Source organism: Mytilus trossulus, chromosome 11, assembly GCF_036588685.1.
Source record: "Mytilus trossulus isolate FHL-02 chromosome 11, PNRI_Mtr1.1.1.hap1, whole genome shotgun sequence".
NCBI lineage: Eukaryota > Metazoa > Mollusca > Bivalvia > Mytilida > Mytilidae > Mytilus > Mytilus trossulus.
Genome location: NC_086383.1, coordinates 12,403,559 through 12,423,795, shown reverse-complemented (window position 1 = coordinate 12,423,795; position 20,237 = coordinate 12,403,559). Strand labels below are relative to the sequence as shown.

At 30.8% G+C, this 20,237-nt stretch overlaps 1 protein-coding gene across 1 annotated transcript in view; it reads left to right on the top strand.

Annotated features, from left to right (window-relative positions):
* Positions 1-6,749: 6,749 nt before the first annotated feature.
* The window catches only part of LOC134689736 (neurogenic locus notch homolog protein 1-like), a 28,483-nt gene continuing 14,995 nt past the window's right edge, over positions 6,750-20,237 (top strand). Inside the window, exons 1-11 of the mRNA XM_063549705.1 lie at positions 6,750-7,315; positions 9,552-9,659; positions 10,434-10,541; positions 12,602-12,709; positions 13,266-13,373; positions 13,874-13,981; positions 16,849-16,956; positions 17,726-17,833; positions 18,336-18,443; positions 19,215-19,322; positions 19,826-19,933. Coding sequence (XP_063405775.1) covers positions 6,808-7,315; positions 9,552-9,659; positions 10,434-10,541; positions 12,602-12,709; positions 13,266-13,373; positions 13,874-13,981; positions 16,849-16,956; positions 17,726-17,833; positions 18,336-18,443; positions 19,215-19,322; positions 19,826-19,933 — 1,588 coding nt within the window. The 5' untranslated portion in view covers positions 6,750-6,807. The remainder of the gene's footprint in view (positions 7,316-9,551; positions 9,660-10,433; positions 10,542-12,601; positions 12,710-13,265; positions 13,374-13,873; positions 13,982-16,848; positions 16,957-17,725; positions 17,834-18,335; positions 18,444-19,214; positions 19,323-19,825; positions 19,934-20,237) is intronic.

Sequence of the window (20,237 nt, the reverse complement as noted above, 5' to 3'; positions counted from 1 at the left end):
AATCACAAATATGACATTCTTTCCATTCGTCTTATCTGATTAAGCTATTGAGTTTAAGGACTTTCCGTTTGAATTATTTTTACTGTAGATACTGGACGGAAGGAATATTTGTTACTTTCTGTGTGCTTTGATATCGATCAGTTTATCCAAACGATACATATTATGTTTAACACTAGTTAAAGATTGTGCCACTCTTATCCAACTTTTTACTTCTAGACAAAAGATAAACCAATAAGAGCTACCTTAGCAATCACATGATAGTTATGAATGCAGATTTCTTTAAAATTATTTGGAGAAAGTTAAAAGGGACAGTCTAACCTGATTATATTTTTTAATGTCTTCAAAAAATTGTAATACCCTTCCAAAGAACCTAAGATAATTCTGGTTTTATTGATACGGTTCGTTTTGACTTTTTAAAATTTTCTATGAAGAGATATTTTTTTGATCTTATTGTCTTTCCTTCTTTTTGACGTATTGTTGTCATTTTCCATTCGAAATTTGTGTTTAAAATGTCGTCATGGTATCTTCTCTAACTTTATTTATAGCACTTTTATAAAACAAAAATGGTTAGCTGTACCCAAATTTTGCAATTTTTTGCTTATTAAGTCTTGGTGTTTCTGACATATTTTTGTCAATAAGATAAAACTATGTGACTGTCACCCAATTGAGGGCTAAGGCCACCTTATTCTGTGTTTTAAGAAGCCTGGTATTTTTAATGAGTTTTACTATGTTATACGTACCCATTTCATACGAGTTTCTTTTCAACTTAAACTTTTGTAAAAACTTTGTTAATTAAAAGACATTTACATGAAGTGTACATGGATAAGGAGATTATTTAAAACAGACAACAAATGGCAGAATGTTTTTTTGTCAAATGTTCATGTAGAACTTGAAAAATTTTATGCTTGTGGAAGTGTTTATATCCAAAAATTAAAACAATATATCACAAATTAAATTTTGGCAAGATGTTCTGAAAGCATGGCAACTACTTAGAGAAAAAGAAGAATATGGCAGTTGGGAATACTTTCTTGCCAGTCCAATCTGGCTTAACAATAATATAAAGGTAGCAAATAAACCTATTTTTTATAAAGATTGGTTTGAAAACGGTATAAGATTTATAAATGATATTGTAAATGAAGATGGGACCTTTTTCTCTCATAAAAAAATAGAAGAAATATATCAGATAAATGTGAATTTCATGAGATATAATAGTATTGTATCTGCTATACATCAAGCATCAAAATCATTTGTGAGAAAAAAATCACAAATTAGCACTACCTTTAATTCCATCTGCTATTAAAAGGCTAGTTAAAAGTTCAAAAGAATCTAAAGATATGTATATTGTTTTAAATAAAAATGGAAGTGTTCCCACTAGTCAGTTAAAATGGACTGAAATTTTTGGCTTTGATTAAAATCATTGGAAAAAAATTTATAAACTGCCATTTGTTGTCACAAATAATACTAAGTTACATGGCTACAGTATAGATTCAATCATCGAATCTTAGCTACAAACAAATTCCTTCATAAAATTAAGATTTAAGATAATCCAAATTGTACTTTTTGTAATAGAGAAATTGAAACATTAGAACATTTATTTTGGGAGTGTGAACATACACAATTATTATTAGAACAGATTGAAAACTGGTTTCTGACCAATAGAATTAGTGTATTTTTTACAACAGAAGATTTTTGTTTGGTAACACTGCAAAAATATCAAAAGGCACTGCAGAAAATACTCCTTTTCTTACCATAAAGCAATATATTTATAATTCTAGATGTTTTAAAATATGTGTATGCAATGGACAAAAATATTGCTATGTAAAACAAATGTCAACATCAGTTTCTCAGAGAATGGAATGTTTTTTATATATTACTTAGTTAAGTACAAAAATGTATATACTTTACATTTAATATTATACATGTTATAAATGAAAATGCTGTATTAACTATACTAAAATAGAATTTAATTTCTAGATGAATTATATTGAAAACTCATCACACTATTCTCTCTCACTCTCACTCTCTTTCTATCTCTCTCTTTCTCTCCGGTGTTCAAACTGCTTTACTCTTTATCTTATATTTGTATTAAAAAAAAAAAAAAAAAAAAATCCTTATAGACAGTTGTATTGATTAGATAATATCTTTAGATTTATATATTATATATTGCTATTATATTTGTGTATATTATGTTGTAAATTGGAAGTTATAAATAATAAAAAAATAAATAAAAAAGACATTTACATATCACTAAACTGTTTCAAACTGTTAAAATAAACATATATATTTATTGCATTATTGTTTGTGTTTTTAGTAATTGTAACGTTGTTACCTACGTGACGTTATGTATAATCACTTTCAATTTAAAATTAGTTTAACAGAAAAAAAACCTATAATATTAGATTATTTATTGTACCAAATTGAGGGTATCACAAGCCCAGTAGTCAGCACTTTTTGTGCTGACATGAATTGTCATTTATATGGTTATATTTATAAATTTACTGTTTACAAAATTTGGAATTTTTTGAATTACTAAGGCTTTTTTCACCTCAGGCATAGATAACCTTAGCTGCATTTGGCAAAACTTTTAGGAATTTTGGTCCTCAATGCTCTTCATCTTCGTACTTTATTTTGCTTTTTTACCCTTTTTTTGGATTCGAGCGTCACTGATGAGTCTTTTGTAGACGAAACGCGCGTCTGGCGTATATACTAAATTTAGTCCTGGTATCTATGATGAGTTTATTTACAACCACTGGGTCGATGCCAATGCTGGTGGAGATTTATTTCCCCGAGGGTATCACAAGACCAGTAGTCAGCACTTGTTGTGCTGACATGAATTGTCATTGATATGGCGTATATACTAAATTTAGTCCTGGTATCTATGGCGAGTTTATTTGAATGAGAAATAGCCCAGAGGATGATGGAGATTGGTACACATCAAAAACCTTTGTCAACCTTGGCTCGCCTCAGCTGACAATATTTTCTCGGTTTGAAATGGAAAATGGCCATTGTTATATCGTAGTTCGTTGCTGTGTGTGTAACATTTTAACGTTGTATTTCCGTTGTGTCGTTTTTTCGTCTTCTGATATTTGAGTGTGAATTCATATTACTAAAAGACGTGTCACGGTACTTTTCTATCCCAAATTCATGTATTTGGTTTTGATGGTATATTTGTTATGCTCATTTGATTTTGTCTAATGCTTAGTTCGTTTCTGTATGTGTTACATTTTAATGATGTGTCGTTGTTCTCTTCTTAAATTTAATGCGTTTCCCTCAGTTATAGTTTATTACCCCAATTTTGTTTTTTTGTCCACAGATTTACGAGTTTTGAACAGCGGTATACTTCAGTTGCCTTTATTTGACAATCTGCTCTGTTATCCTTTCATCTATATATTTTATATAGATATTGAGACACTTCAGATTTTCATTGTGTAACAATAAGGAAATTTTAGTATTATATTTGTATTATACAGTAAATCATGGAAAATGAAATTTCCTCTCTGAAGGAAAACCGCTGCACGTCGATTTTATAATGTCTGTTTGTGGAAATGTAGTTTGACGTATCAACCGTTTATTGATAGAACAAATATGGATTTGAAATTTGTATAGAAAAAAGTGTATATGATTGCCAAATCATGTTCTAACCTTGATGGACAAAACTTGTTCATCTTGATGGAAAGACTTGCTCACCAAAACCAATTTTCTATGAAAACCAAAGGTATGAACTTGTACTACCAGAGGACTTGGTAAAATCGAAAAACAATTATGATATCTTGCAAACCGTTAAAAAATCTTACAATACTTTTAAAACACGACCAGGGGAAGAATAGAACAAAGGCATTGTTCAAAGGAACATAATCAAACTTTTGAAAGATTTACTAGTTTGGACAATAACCAAACGAAACGAAATTGGAACAAGATTATTATTATATCGGAATGAAAATATGGACTTCTTGTTACTCTGACATATATGAGAGTTTTGATAGAGGTTTTATGAGTTTTATGAGTATTGCCCAGCACAGAATTGAGTACTGGGAGAACTCGAGTTTTACCAGATTTTACTGGATAATACTATGTAATAATGGTTAATATAAAATATTGAACATAATTTTAAAGAGAATTCAGTGATGAAACACAAATACCATACATTTCAGATACATTGATAAATAAACATAATTTGATACTTTAAATACGTTTAATTGTTCGAGAGTCTTATTATACAAGTGTATAAATGTGAGAAAGCAATATGCTAGCATATCTGAGACAAGTTTACACGAGGACACATTAGACAAATATTGATGGTAAAATCCTTTCTCGAAAGTTCTCCTAAAAATCACCCCGTCCAGATTGGTCAAACTGTGAACATAAATTCCGAAAACAAATCATTTTTTTAATGTACATTATTAGTCCCCGAGTGTATGAATGGACTATATTAGAATGGACTATTAGTCTCCGAGGGTATCACCAGCCCAGTAGCCAGTACTTCGGTACTGGCATGAAAATGCGGATTTTTTGTGTTATTAAAATTTGCTGTTACTGCTATACTTTTTGGACCTTTTGGATTAAAGCTCTTCATCTTTTATATAAGCTTTTGATTTCAAATATTTTGGCCACGAGCATCACTGAAGATCACTGACATGTATTGTCAAAATGCGCATCTGGTGCAAGAAAATTGGTACCGTTAATTTTATTACTTATATCAATTAAAAACATGAATATGTGAGAAAATTTACTTTTAAATAATTCATATGTACATAACTCATATGAATAATGAACATACATATATTAGAAAATTTACTTTTTAAATGATTTATATGTACATTTATTTAGTAACTATTTTCAGATTATATAACAATAATCAGCCTTTTCACTATCTTGATGACATTATCCTGTTAGGTGTTTTTTAGCAATATGATTGCATTACATTTTAATATTGCACCAATGCTTATAAATTTTGCAAATCTTGTATTCGGGTTATTACAATATGATTTTTATATTATTAACCTACATACAGTTACTTGAGTGTGATTGGTCTGGTAATTTCCATCCATGATTTGCTCGAACAATCATTGAGCTAACAAAACTTTTGTAAACTTATGTTTGCAACTGCGTTGATTTAAAAAGTCAAAATGCATGTGCGATATGAAAAATGCCTAGTAAAACAATAAACAAAATAAAATTTGATAATTATTGATGTCAAATATCTAGACGGGTGATAATTATAAAAATAATATAACCATGTCCAGGACACAGCACAAAATAGTTGTTTACAACACAAAATATTTCTGTTTTTGATAAATTAGTATTCCATCGCAAACAAATACCCTTCCTTCTGAATTTCAAATGGTAAACTTATGTTTAAGGTCGTACCCAACACCTTCGCCAAAATTAATTGCCTCGTTAAATTTTCATAAAATATTGGCAAAGTATTTACTTAAGCCCTTCACAAAAATATAAGGTTTTCCAAAAAAAACCAACGTTTTATAAGAATTTAGCTGATTTGACACCGTTATCTCCCTGTAGTCTTAGGTACCAGCTTAATGTGGCTAGGGCGACCTTATTGAAATTGATAAAACAAAAGATTGATAAGTTGTCAAAATGAAGTTTTTATTATGTTCTTTTTGAAAACATATTAAAAGTAGGGGTCACCGACCTTTTTATCACGCTGCAGGTTGTGCAAAATTGTTCGATTTTGTATAGATTATGCATGCAAAATCAAAATTTGTGTGATAAAAAGAAAACGTATTATCAGAACTTTAAGATAAAATGTGGTTGATCTGGTAACCTGCTTTCATATAAGAACAAGAAAAAATGGGGTCACCCAACTTTTTTCTTGCTACATATCAAAATCGGATAATTCATTACACTTTTTATTATAAAAAATAATATATCTGAGTTATCCCTTATTTGGCAAAAATGAAAAAAAACATGTAAACAAATACAAACAATTGTTTTTGAAGAAATTACAGTCGTGATTTTGATAAAAAAAAACCCACAGTTTTCTATATTTATATCAAAAGTATTTTACATACAGTCAAATACAACTCTCAAAATTTGTACATTTCATCAAATATCTAGACCAAAGTAATCTTCTTCTTCAAAATCCAAGACGGAGGAACACACCCGAGCCACTTTAATCATGATTTTAAATGGGCAATGTTTCAGGTTTTGTCATATATATTTATCGGGTTGTTGTCTCTTTGACATATTCCCCATTTTCATTTTCAACTTAATATAAAACTAAATAATTGTATCGATAACAATATGATTATGATAACCTTAATTCAATATATGAAACGTCATTGAATATTTATAATAAAACCCAACGTCATACTATCTACTTGTATGCCGGTAAAATGACTTCATCAACTACATGTAGTCAAAAAATGATTTGAATGAAATGTTAACATTTATTTTTTACAATAGAAATGTATTAGAGTTATGTTTTAGGGGTTAAGTACACTTTCACCTCACCGAGTTTAGATCATTGTGAAAACGGCTTTATCTGACGTTGATGTTTTGATATTTTATGTTAATATGGGTGTAACATACCTAATACATGTGCGTGTAAAAGAATTGTATATAACTTACTGCGTCTAAGACATACATGTGTGATATTGTTACACTATAGATTTTCATTATGTAACAATAAGAAAATGTTGTTGTTATATTTGTATTGAACAATGTAATTTCTATAAATTTCCCATTTAAGACAAAACTACTTAACTACATGTTAAATCCTGAGTGTCAGTTTACATGTTATTTGATTAAAAAAATATATTTGAGATTGGAAGAGAATAAAACGTGCATATGATGGCCAAATCATGTTCGAACTTTGATGGAAATACTTGTTCACGACAACAAACTTTTCATGAGAACAAAACATATGAACCTTTATTGCCAGCGGACTTAATAATATCGAGGAGCAGTTATGATACCTTAGAAAACAATCAACAATCAGATATTATTGTTAAAAACACGACCAGTAGAGCAATTGAAAAAAGAGATGGTACAAAGGAGCACATTCAAACTTCTGAAAAAATTACTATTTTGGATAATAACACAGCAGAGGTTAAACAAGATGTATATTATAGCGAAATACAAACCCGAACTTCTTGTAACTCTGACATATACGAGAGTATAGATGATTTAGCAGTGATTCCTACTACTTGCTCTTTACCACATTTGAACAACATTTGTTATAACCAAATAACTGTCAAAAGTCGGCGAGGAAAACATTTGGCTTGTTTCATATTTGGATTTCTTTTGGTTGGTGTTATAGCTGGAACAACTATGTTTCTGCTGCTGAAAAACAATGGTATTTATCAATTTTGATAACATATTTGTTTACCGCTCATATATGACATGCATACCTATTTCATCCTCTGTTTTAAAGAATAGAATTAAGATTTCAACAGTTTCTAGATGAAAGTATAAGAGTTTGCACTTGAAATAAAGTTATTTGCCTAAATTTCTGTACCGTACCGTACCGTAACTAAAACTAGAAAGACAGTCTTCAATAAAATTTTAGATACAAACAAAATCTACACGTCTACTTAAAATTAATTCACTAGATTGTATAATCTATAATGACTCACTTTTTTGTATTTACCCTTTTACTCTTTGATGTTATCGTTCACCATGTAATAGCGACAGGAAAGTGTGTCTCTCGGATACAATATTCCAATCTTACCATTCTTTGTTTATAAATCTTAAATGACACATACTTGGGATAAAAGCAGTCCTCCACTTTTCTTACATTTGGTTATCACGACCTCGGCTTATGTCGAACACACACCTACCAATTATGAGGTAAGTAAACTGACACAAGACCATCGTTGATAAAGATGTTAAGATGTTATATTTGTTATTCTCGTGGGATTTTGTCTGATGCTTGGTCCGTTTCTGTGTGTGTTGGGTTTCGGTGTTATGTCGTTGTTCTCCTCTTATATTTAATGCGTTTCCCTCGGTATTAGTTTGTTACCCCGATTTTTTTTTTGTCCATGGATTTATGAGTTTGAACAGAGTATACTACTGTTGCCTTTAAATAAAAAGATTGCTTGGAGAGATGTATTCCCCAGTATAGCAGCTAAAGATTGACTTTATTTAAGGATGCATTGCAGCTAGGTTTATTCTGTTATTCTCTATTTGAGTAAAAAAAATGAGATTGGAAGAAGAGAATGAAACGTGTATATGATGGCCAAATCATGTTCTAACCTTGAATGAAATACTTGTTTACGACAACATCTCTACCGTTTAAATCATATCGTTTTCAATGAACACTTAAAATTATCATTGTCACGTAAATGGTTATTGTTGTAGCCAGTGTAACAATATAGTAAAAGCTGCATTGTTACATTGGCTCTGCAGAACAAATATACATCGTGTTACATCAAGAATCTTTACGAAATATAGGACTTCCCCAGCAAAAAACAAAAAAAGAAGCAGGAAGAAAAAATGTAGTTTTCTTTACAATCATTTCTTTGTCAGGTCTAGTGTATCCTGTTGCTTAAAGTGGGATCGCGGGTATAAATCTTTTTTGTTTGTTCAAATATAGGATTTTTTTATAAATAAACTTTATCTGACATGTCTGATTCTAAAAAAAAATTTTTTTTAAAATATGGGGTCACCGTAATTTAAGTTCATATTTTGCCTTCAAAAGAATTATGCATTTTTGTTTCGGTTCTTTTTTTCTGTTGAACTAATAAAAGAAAAAATGTAATATCGAAAAAAAAAAGAACTCAATTACAGATATCGCTTGAATTTTACAAAAGTTTAATTTGAGCACAGCTTTTTTTAAAATCAAAAATAAAGGTCACCGATGACTTAAAATAGATATTTCAGTTTAGTGCCCAAAACATGACGTTTTTTTCACTAAAGGGAGATAATTTGGAGCTTTTTCAAGGATTTAAACATTTTAAAAGTGTTCTTGGGACAACACAATTTGATCTTTTTAATTGAATTTTGTACAATATTAGTAACAACTATGAGAGAAATAAACAAATTTTGTAATGAAAAATTGTCTCTTAAATATTTGCTGAGTTTTTTGTCAGTCAAATGTTGGAAATTTCAAAACCAAAAGCTTGTTTTCATATCAAACTGTTTTCACGGCGAGTATCTTACAAGAAACATGTAATTTATTCCCTCACACGTAGCTTCTGTTTTTTTCGGGATTCATGATTCTTATTTATTTGTCTTTTTGTTGTTCATTGATTGTTCTTCTTTATTCTGTTAGTGTTGCATTCTTTTCGTTATTTAGCAATTTTGTTATTGACTTGATCAAGAGTTGGAAAAACAGCAGCCACATATTTAACTATGTGAATTTATTGTTTGCTTTATTCTATGTATTGTTTTTTGTATGTTGTCCATAAAAACTGAAGTCTTAACACTGAATCTATACCTGTTGATATGAGACCAAAATTTTGTAAAAAAATGATTAAAAACAGAATTTCCATCTTCCGATTATGCAAGGGTCTGAGAAACACCTAAAGAGAAGGATTTAGCTTAATAAAATCATTAGATTGTCTCGTGATAACATATATGTTTTCTTTTAGAAACGCCGTGTTCTGAAGAACCTTGCTTCTACAATGGAACTTGCACTGAACTTGGGAAATTACCTATCTGTGCTTGCAGTGATGGATACAATGGATCCAGATGTGAAGGTTGTAACATTTGTTAGGCGATAAGCAACGAATTCCAACTATGTTTACAGTATGAATGTTTGGTGTCTGGGTGTCTGGGTGCAAACATTTTGCTTTCTGGATACATGTTTTAAAGCATTAGGAAAATTTTATTGAATTTGAATAGATTATTCCCAATAGAAAAAGAAACACACTATGGGATATTGGAATCAATTGGGCAAAGTTCAGGGTTACAAACAGTACCAACATACTAAACCTTAGACAAACTTATGATTTGGTTTATTTTTTACAATATGTCCAACATTTTTGATACTTGGTTCGGAAAAAAACCCAATAGAATCAAAATCAACAATGAGCTAGAAGTTTGCGAAACACATTTTTTATGCATGTTCAACATTTTATCAAGGATTTAAAGCAAAATATAGTTGACCGGCATAAAGTATTCGTTGAAGCAAATTGAGTACACACGGAATATTCATTCTAATAAGAAATGGGGTGCTTTTGACACAAAATAAAACAGTCTTTCGAAAATAAAGTACATGGTTCAAAGGAAGGGTATGTTTTATGCAATTCGATTTCAAAAACTCAACAGAAACATCCTCGTTTTATATAAAAAAAAACATAACCTGTATAGATATCCCCCCAAAAAAATCAAATGCCGGTATTCTAAGTCATGATATTGTTTTGCCGAAAAAGAAGGTATTCATTTGTAGAAAACAAAAACCACAAGAAAAGATATATTATAGGATACTGATACTATGATTGTACTCTAAATGTTGTCTTTTATTTTCGTAGTCACACCATGCAAAAGTTCGCCTTGTTCGAATGGGGGTGAATGTGCACCGGCTGGTAGTAGTTTTGTTTGTTCCTGTCCAACTGGATACAGTGGAAATCAATGTCATGGTGGGTTTCTTTATATGATGCATTTCATTTACTATAGACAATGCAATTAACCAAAGGAACTCCTTTTTCTGCTAAAACTGTCCCATCTTTACTAGGAGTTGTGACAGAATTACATTCTAGAAATAAATAAAAGAGTATGGCTACTTTACCCAATGAATTTTGTTTTTATTAAAATAAATATAGTCTACTATTTAAAATATAATAGTCTCATTCTTGTTTGCATACTACGATCGTCGGACGCAAATATTGATATATTAATATACGTAACATGAACAACACTTTTAGAATAATTAAATTAAACATGAGAAGAACGTTAGATGAGAAAATAGATGAGGATGTTAAAATTTACTTCTTATATTCACGCGTCATTTCTGTTACTGCAAACTTGGAAAAATGTCGGTACAGATTTTCTCATGATCATAAAAAATATTTCTTGCACCAGGTGCGTATTTCGACAATACATGTCTCTTCAGTTGTGCTCGTAGCCAAAATATTTGAAATCCAAAGCTTATATAAAAGATGAAGAGGTATAATCCAAAAGGTCCAAAAAGTATGGCCAAATCCGTGAAAGGAGTCAGAGCTTTGCATGAGGGAGATACATTCCTTAATTTATAATGATTTCTTATATTTTGTAACAGCAAATTTTAATAACACAAAAAATCCGTATTTTCATGCCAGTACCGAAGTCCTGGCTACTGGGCTGGTGATACCCTCGGGGACTAATAGTCCCCCAGCAGAGGCATCAACCCAGTGGTAGTAATAAAATAACGGTACCAATTTTCTTGCACAAGATATATACAACTGTGTTGAAAATTCCCGTTTATCTGCCTCCAACTTCTAAAAGTTTAAACATATACTAAAATTCTGTACTATCCCTTCCCTAGTTTAGAATTTACCTTATAATTGAAGGCAGCCGCTAATAATGTTAATGTATACTGGCAAAATTTCCAAGTTTTGTCTTTATGGGAAGATACATGCATATCATAAGTGGGATCCAGGACGTTATGAAAACAAACTATTCATGAATATTATTTATCTCTCTAAAAGAGGAATGGTTTGTGAAACTGCTGTATTTACAAAGTGTACATCTATTTACATTTGTATTATTGCAATAAAAATGACAAAAACATATCTATTGTGTCCGATAGCGGTACTTGCCACGCCAAGAGAAAAATGCATTATAAAGACGAAAATATTTGTCAAATCTGAAGTACATATTATACTCAACGGAAACACTAATGCTACCATAGATTATGTACTTTTAAGCAGGGTTTGTAATTGCCGCGCGATTACTGCAATTATTTCTAAAACAAGTAGTTCTATCTAGACTGTGGTAATCAGTCATGGAACCGAGACAATATTCCCATATATCCTAGGATTTGATTTAATATTTGCACGCCAATTATAAATTTTACTTCTTCTTGGAACACCATGACACAGCTCGCTTTGTGTAAATGGGGAGCCTGCACGCCGACTGGTAGTAGTTTTGTTTGTTCCTGTCCAAATGGATATAGTGGAAAACAATGTGAAAGTGTGATTGATTAATATATAGGTTAACTTTCGGGTTTTTAGATTAAAGATTGAACGTAAATACCCTTTTTCTAAAGAAATTAATTCATGTAACTATCATGACTACTTTAACCAATGAATTTTGTTTTCATTAATAATAGGTAAAAGACAGCTATTTAAAATAGAATCGTCATATTCGCGTCTTCATATAAGAATCGTCGAAAGGAGTAACTGCCGATACGTAAATATTGAGATATTAATACTGAAAGACCTTTAAAATAACTCAATCAAACACGAAAAGAACGTGAAAATATATAGAGATATTCAAATATACTTCTTACATTCACATCGTTTTTTTTTTTGTTACTGCAAACTTGGTTATGTCGGTACTGAATTTCTCCCGGTTGTGTCGTAATCACGAATAATAATGTAGGAAGCTGGTTCAAATCACCCATTTTAATATTGAAGTCAATATTGACGGTTGTAACAATTCTTATGTCAATGAATTGATACAATGATTATACTCAAACAATTGTCTTTTATTTTCATAGTCACACCTTGCAACAGTTCGCCTTGTTCGAATTGGGGAGAATGTACACCAGCTGGTAGTAGTTTTGTTTGTACCTGTCCTTCTGGATACAGTGGAAAACAATGCCAAAGTGGGTTACTTTATAGCCTGCATTTATTTAGTACAGACAATGCAATTACCAATAGGAACTTCTTTTTCGGCTAAAACTGTACCACTTTTACTAGGAGTTTTGACAGAATGATATCCTAGAAATCAATGAAATAGTTTGACCGAATGAATTTTGTTTTCATTAAAAAAGTATAAGACTGCTATCTGAAATATCATAGTATCATTCTTGTCTGCATACAACAATCGTCGGAAGGAGTTTCTTCCTGTATGTAAATATTGATATATTCATATCAATTTCATTTACAACATTTTTAAAATAATTCATTCAAACATAAAAAGAACTTGAAAATAGATAGGGACATTAAAATTTACTTCTTACATTCACGTGTTTTTTTTTTTGTTATTGCAAACTTGGTCATGTCGGTATTGATTTTTTCATGATCATGAAAAATATTAAGAAGCTGGCTTAAATCAATTAATTGAATCTTGAGGTCACGGTTGTAATTATTCTTATGTCAATATACTGTAGGATAATGAGGCAATGATTGTACTCAAACATTTGTCTTTTATTTTCGTAGTCACACCATGCAACAGTTCGCCATGTTCGAATGAGGGTGAATGTACTCCTACCGGAAGTAGTTTTGCTTGTACCTGTCCAACTGGATATAGTGGAAAACAATGTGAAGGTGGGTTACTTTGTCGGCTAAAACTGTACCACTTTTACTAGGAGTTTTGACAGAATGATATCCTAGAAATAAATAAAATAGTTTGACCAAATGAATTTTGTTTTCATTGAATAAGTATAAGACTGCTATCTGAAGTATCATAGTATCATTCTTGTCTGCATACAGCAATCGTCGGAAGGAGTTTCTTCCGTTATGTAAATATTGATATATTCATATCAATTTCATTTACAAAATTTTTAAAATAATTCATTCAAACATAAAAAGAACGTGAAAATAGATAGGGACATTAAAATTTACTTCTTACATTCACGTGTTTTTTTTGTTATTGCAAACTTGGTCATGTCGGTATTGATTTTTTCATGATAATGAAAAATATTAAGAAGCTGGCTTAAATCAATTAATTGAATCTTGAGGTCACGGTTGTAATTATTCCTATGTCAATATACTGTAGGATAATGAGGCAATGATTGTACTCAAACATTTGTCTTTTATTTTCGTAGTCACACCATGCAACAGTTCGCCATGTTCGAATGGGGGTGAATGTACTCCTACCGGAAGTAGTTTTGCTTGTACCTGTCCAACTGGATATAGTGGAAAACAATGTGAAGGTGGGTTACTTTGTCGGCTAAAACTGTACCACTTTACTAGGAGTTTTGACAGAATGATATCCTAGAAATAAATAAAATAGTTTGACCAAATGAATTTTGTTTTCATTGAATAAGTATACGACTGCTATCTAAAATATTATAGTCTCATTCTTGTCTTCGGAAGAAATTACTTGAGATATATTGAGATATTAATATACTTTAGTAAGTTTAATTTACAACACTTTTAAAGGGAAAATTCACGATTTTTACTTATGGTTTGAATACGTTCATAATGACATAATATATATATTTTCTCAAAGTTTTATCGCTATATGTGCAGTAATAAAGGAGAAATTCGATAATAAATGAAAAACTATTAACTACTTCCTGTAAGTCGCGACGTTTTCTCCTGTTTTTTGCATGCTTGGATTTAAAATACAATCATTAAAAGTCTTGGTTTTTAATCATATTTTAACATTATCGTAAGCTCGCCGATGACTTATGCTTTATCATTTTTGATCTAATAACCATCCTATAATAAGAAGATAAAACGCACAGACGTGCAATTGTACACATTTATGAGATAAATTTTCTAAGTTAAACGTATATATTCGAGTTATTGTTGTAGACAACACAAAAACTTATAAATTCAAATTTAATTAATGCATTTTCGGACTGATTAGGTGAGCAAATTAAAGTACAATTGTAAAGACAATATGTTGGTGTACTCTTATTGACATTTTACTATCTCTGCTATGACTAGATTTATACGATGTGTGAATTCATGTTTCTGTGCCAATATTCGTAGATGGCTTGTTAAAAGGTAAATTGTTATTTGCACTTCGGTATTTAACCACGCCTCCAGGGCACACCTTGCAAGGTTTGACTGTCTATTTGGATAAGTGGACTAAAAAAAAATTAAGGAAGCATTTAATACACATATTTAAAATACATCTTCAAGCTGGTAAAAAAATAGAAATAAATCGCCGTGGAATTATTTAATTATATTGGGTGCTATTATTTATTCTGAATTCAAAAAAGTTAATTTACTTAGAAATACACAATTTTCGTTTAAAAACGGGAAACTTATTTCATGTGTCACAATGAAATGATATACACCTCTTGGTTTTGATTTATGTTTCATAAAAAAGGGGAATTTAGAAATTAGAAATACATTTACAAAAGCATTTTGATTGTCTTTATTAGGTAAAACAATGTACGAGAACACTTACATTTAGACTTTTGAAAGCCATACTGAAGCGAAATATAATATGTACGAATAAAGAAAAATACTTTTGTACTTAAGAGGTTTTAAAGAATTAACAGGTAATGTAAGGATCTTCTTGGAATGGAATCGAAAATTACGAAAAGACATTCTTTTCAAATATGAAAAACTTCAACCAAATTTATTCATAATCAAGAACATCCTGATTAAAACTATCTTCGTCTCACAATGTATACTACATAAGTAAATATTTGACCAGAGATGTTTAAAAACAAAAGACAACGAATTTAATGTCATCTTTTCCTATTTTTTAATTATATCATAAGTCTGTTTATCTGGCAAGAATACCCCTAAAGCGGACAAGCCGTTTATTCTTTGAATTTCTGTCATTGAATATCAAGAAAGAAAATAAATCCCGAAATTAATTTAAAACTTTTAAAAATTCTCAATAGTTTCCCTGGAAAATATTAACATCCCTCGGGGATTATTAGTGTACGTCCAGTTGCATATTTATTACATGAATGTCGGAACAATTGTGATGATGACGAATTTCTTCCTTTATTCGAGAACAATCGAAGTGATATATAAATCTGTGATTTTACTATGTTCATAACTTCGATGAACCAAAGCAAGTTGTATATCGACCTGCATTTAAATCAAATTGTTTCTTTTCTTCTTCTTCTTCTTCTTCTTCTTCTTTTGGTATACAAAAGTCTATCGAATTCGTTGATTACATATTGTTGACATACGTGGACTAGTCTATTACCAAAACTTTTACCCCAATTTTCACAAAATGCATGTTTCTTTCTTATGTATACATGTATATATTTTAAATTGCGCTATAGTTCTTCCGTAACTTTCTACCCAGGCGTATAACGAATCGTCGACAAGTGCGTAGATTTTTTTTAAATCAATATTTCTGGTATGTTTCAATCTGTACTTTACTATTGACAACGAGAAATTAACCCTTGGTAAAAATATGTAAATAGATTTTCATTTCTTCAAATCTTTTTTTTTTTGGGGGGGGGGGGGTATTATTATCTATATTTTTATAGATAATATATTCTTTACACCAAAAATTTTATTTTTAAACAAGCGTATGAGTTAAGTAAATAATGACTCATGTATTATATCACTTTCGGACACGCAAGACGGATGCATATTATACATGCATCTGCTAGTTCAAAATGGAAAGTTATAAGTTATCGGCTGTGTAAACTGATTAATAGCTACAGAAGTGACACGATGAATGAACTTGCAAGCCTGACAGGAAATCGCTTGAATACCTGGACGTGTCACCTCACACTCCTCGTAATACTTTTAGGAGTAATACCGTAACCATGCTGGTTATCAGATGAGGGAAGATCCGAATTTATTTGAATAAGATTTATTACTTTTTCAATTAAACGTGAAAAGAACGTGAAATAGATAAGGATATCAAAATTTACTTCTTACATTCCTGCGGGTTTTTTTTGTAACTGCAAACTTGGTTATGCCGGTTTTGATTTTCTCTAGGTTATGTCATCACAAACAATAATGTAGGAAACTCGTTCAAAGCAACCAATTGAATATTGAAGTGAATGTTCCAACAATTCCTATGTCAAAACATTGAAGGATATTGATTCAATGATTGTACTCAAACAATTGTGTTTTATTTTCATAGTCACACCATGCAACAGTTCGCCTTGTTCGAATGGGGGTGAATGTACTCCTACCGGAAGTAGATTTGCCTGTACTTGTCCAACTGGATACAGTGGAAATCAATGTCACGGTGGGTTACTTTATATGATGCATTTCTTTTGATATAGATAATGCAATTAGCCAAAGGAACTATTTTTACAGCTTAAAAGAGGGATGAAAGATACCAAAGGGACAGTCAAACTCATAAATATAAAACAAACTGACAATGCCAAGGCTAAAAATGAAAAAAGACAAACAGAAACTGTACTATTTTAAAAGTTTGAAAAATATACTGATATTCTGTGCTATCCTTCCTTAACTTTGAGTTTACCTCAGAATTTAAGGCGGCCACTAATTATGTTAATGTATAGTAGTAACATTTCCAAGTTTTGTCTTTACGGGAAGATACATAGAGGTCCTATAAGGGAACCAGGACGTTATGAAAACAAACTATCCATGAATATTATATATCTCACTAAAAGAGACATGGTTTGTGACACAGCTGTATTTACAAAGTACACATCTATTTATATTTGTAATATTGCAACAAAAATGACAAAAACAAAGCTATTGTGTCCGATAGCGGTTATTGCAACCCCAAGAGAAAAATGCATTATAATGACGAAAACATTTGTCAAATCGGATATTCATATGGTACTCAACGAAAACACTAATGCTATCATATATTCTGTACTTTTGCGCACGGTTTGTAATTGCCGCGCGATTACTACAATCATTTTGCAAACAAGTAGTTCTATCTAGACTGTTAAGCAGTCAAGGAACCGAGACAATGATTCTCATATATCCTAGGATTTGATTAAATATTTGCATTTCAATAATAATATTTTATTTTTTTCTAGTTACACCATGCCACAGCTCGCCTTGTGTAAATGGGGGAACATGCAAGCCCACTGGTAGTAGTTTTGTTTGTTCCTGTCCAAATGGATATAGTGGAAAACAATGTCAAAGTGAGATTAATTAAAATATAGGTTGACTTTCGGGTTTTTAAATTAAAGATGGAACAAAAATACACTTTTTTCTAAATAAATGAATCATTATGACTACTTTAAACAATGAATTTTGATTTCATTAAAAATAGGTATATGACAACAGAATCGTCTTATTTGCGTCTTCATATAAGAATTGTCGAAAGGAGTTACTGCAGATATGTAAATATTGAGATATTAAAATAAAGAAAACAATTAAAATATTTCAAACGTGAAACTGCGTGAAATAGATTTGGTTATTAAAATTTACTTCTTACATTCATGAGTTTTTTTACTGCAAATTTGCTAATGTCAGTATTGATTTTCTCCAGGTTATGACGTGATCACGAAATTAATTTAGGAAGCTCGTTCAAAACAACCAATTCAATATTGAAGTCTAGGTGGTAACATTTTTTATGTCAATATATATAGTAGGATATTGATACCATGTTTGTACTGAAACAATTGTTTTCTTTTTTCATAGTCACACCATGCAGCAGTTCGCCTTGTTCGAATGGGGGTGAATGTACTCCTACCGGAAGTAGTTTTGCTTGTACCTGTCCAACTGGATATAGTGGAAAACAATGTGAAGGTGGGTTACTATATATGATGCATTTCTTTTGATATAGATAATGCAATTAGCCAAAGGAACTATTTTTACAGCTTAAAAGAGGGATGAAAGATACCAAAGGGACAATCAAACTCATAAATCTAAAACAAACTGACAATGCCAAGGCTAAAAATGAAAAAAGACAAACAGAAACTGTACACTTTTAAAAGTTTGAAAAATATACTGATATTCTGTGCTATCCTTCCTTAACTTTGAGTTTACCTCAGAATTTAAGGCGGCCGCTACTTATGTTAATGTATAATGGTAACATTTTCAAGTTTTGTCTTTACGGGAAGATACATAGAGATCCTATAAGGGAACTAGGACGTTATGAAAACAAACTATTCATGAATATTATACATCTCACTAAAAGAGACATGGTTTGTGACACAGCTGTACTTACAAAGTACACATCTATTTATATTTGTAATATTGCAACAAAAATGACAAAAACAAAGCTATTGTGTCCGATAACGGTTATTGCAACCCCAAGAGAAAAAAGCATTATAACGACGAAAACATTTGTCAAATCGGATATTCATATGGTACTCAACGAAAACACTAATGCTATCATATGTTCTGTACTTTTGCGCACGGTTTGTAATTGCCGCGCGATTACTACAATCATTTTGTAAACAGGTAGTTCTATCTGGACTGTGTTAAGCAGTCAAGGAACCGAGACAATGATTCTCATATATCCTAGGATTTGATTAAATATTTGCATTTCAATAATAATATTTTATTTTTTTCTAGTTACACCATGCCACAGCTCGCCTTGTGTAAATGGGGGAATATGCAAGCCCACTGGTAGTAGTTTTGTTTGTTCCTGTCCAAATGGATATAGTGGAAAACAATGTCAAAGTGAGATTAATTAAAATATAGGTTGACTTTCGGGTTTTTAAATTAAAGATGGAACAAAAATACACTTTTTTCTAAATAAATGAATCATTATGACTACTTTAAACAATGAATTTTGATTTCATTAAAAATAGGTATATGACAACAGAATCGTCTTATTTGCGTCTTCATATAAGAATTGTCGAAAGGAGTTACTGCAGATATGTAAATATTGAGATATTAAAATAAAGAAAACAATTAAAATATTTCAAACGTGAAACTGCGTGAAATAGATTTGGATATTAAAACTTACTTCTTACATTCATGAGTTTTTTTTACTGCAAATTTGTTAATGTCAGTATTGATTTTCTCCAGGTTATGACGTGATCACGAAATTAATTTAGGAAGCTCGTTCAAAACAACCAATTCAATATTGAAGTCTAGGTGGTAACATTTTTTATGTCAATATATATAGTAGGATATTGATACCATGTTTGTACTGAAACAATTGTTTTCTTTTTTCATAGTCACACCATGCAGCAGTTCTCCTTGTTCGAATGGGGGTGAATGTACTCCTACCGGAAGTAGTTTTGCTTGTACCTGTCCAACTGGATATAGTGGAAAACAATGTGAAGGTGGGTTACTATATATGATGCATTTCTTTTGATATAGATAATGCAATTAGCCAAAGGAACTATTTTTACAGCTTAAAAGAGGGATGAAAGATACCAAAGGGACAATCAAACTCATAAATCTAAAACAAACTGACAATGCCAAGGCTAAAAATGAAAAAAGACAAACAGAAACTGTACACTTTTAAAAGTTTGAAAAATATACTGATATTCTGTGCTATCCTTCCTTAACTTTGAGTTTACCTCAGAATTTAAGGCGGCCGCTACTTATGTTAATGTATAATGGTAACATTTTCAAGTTTTGTCT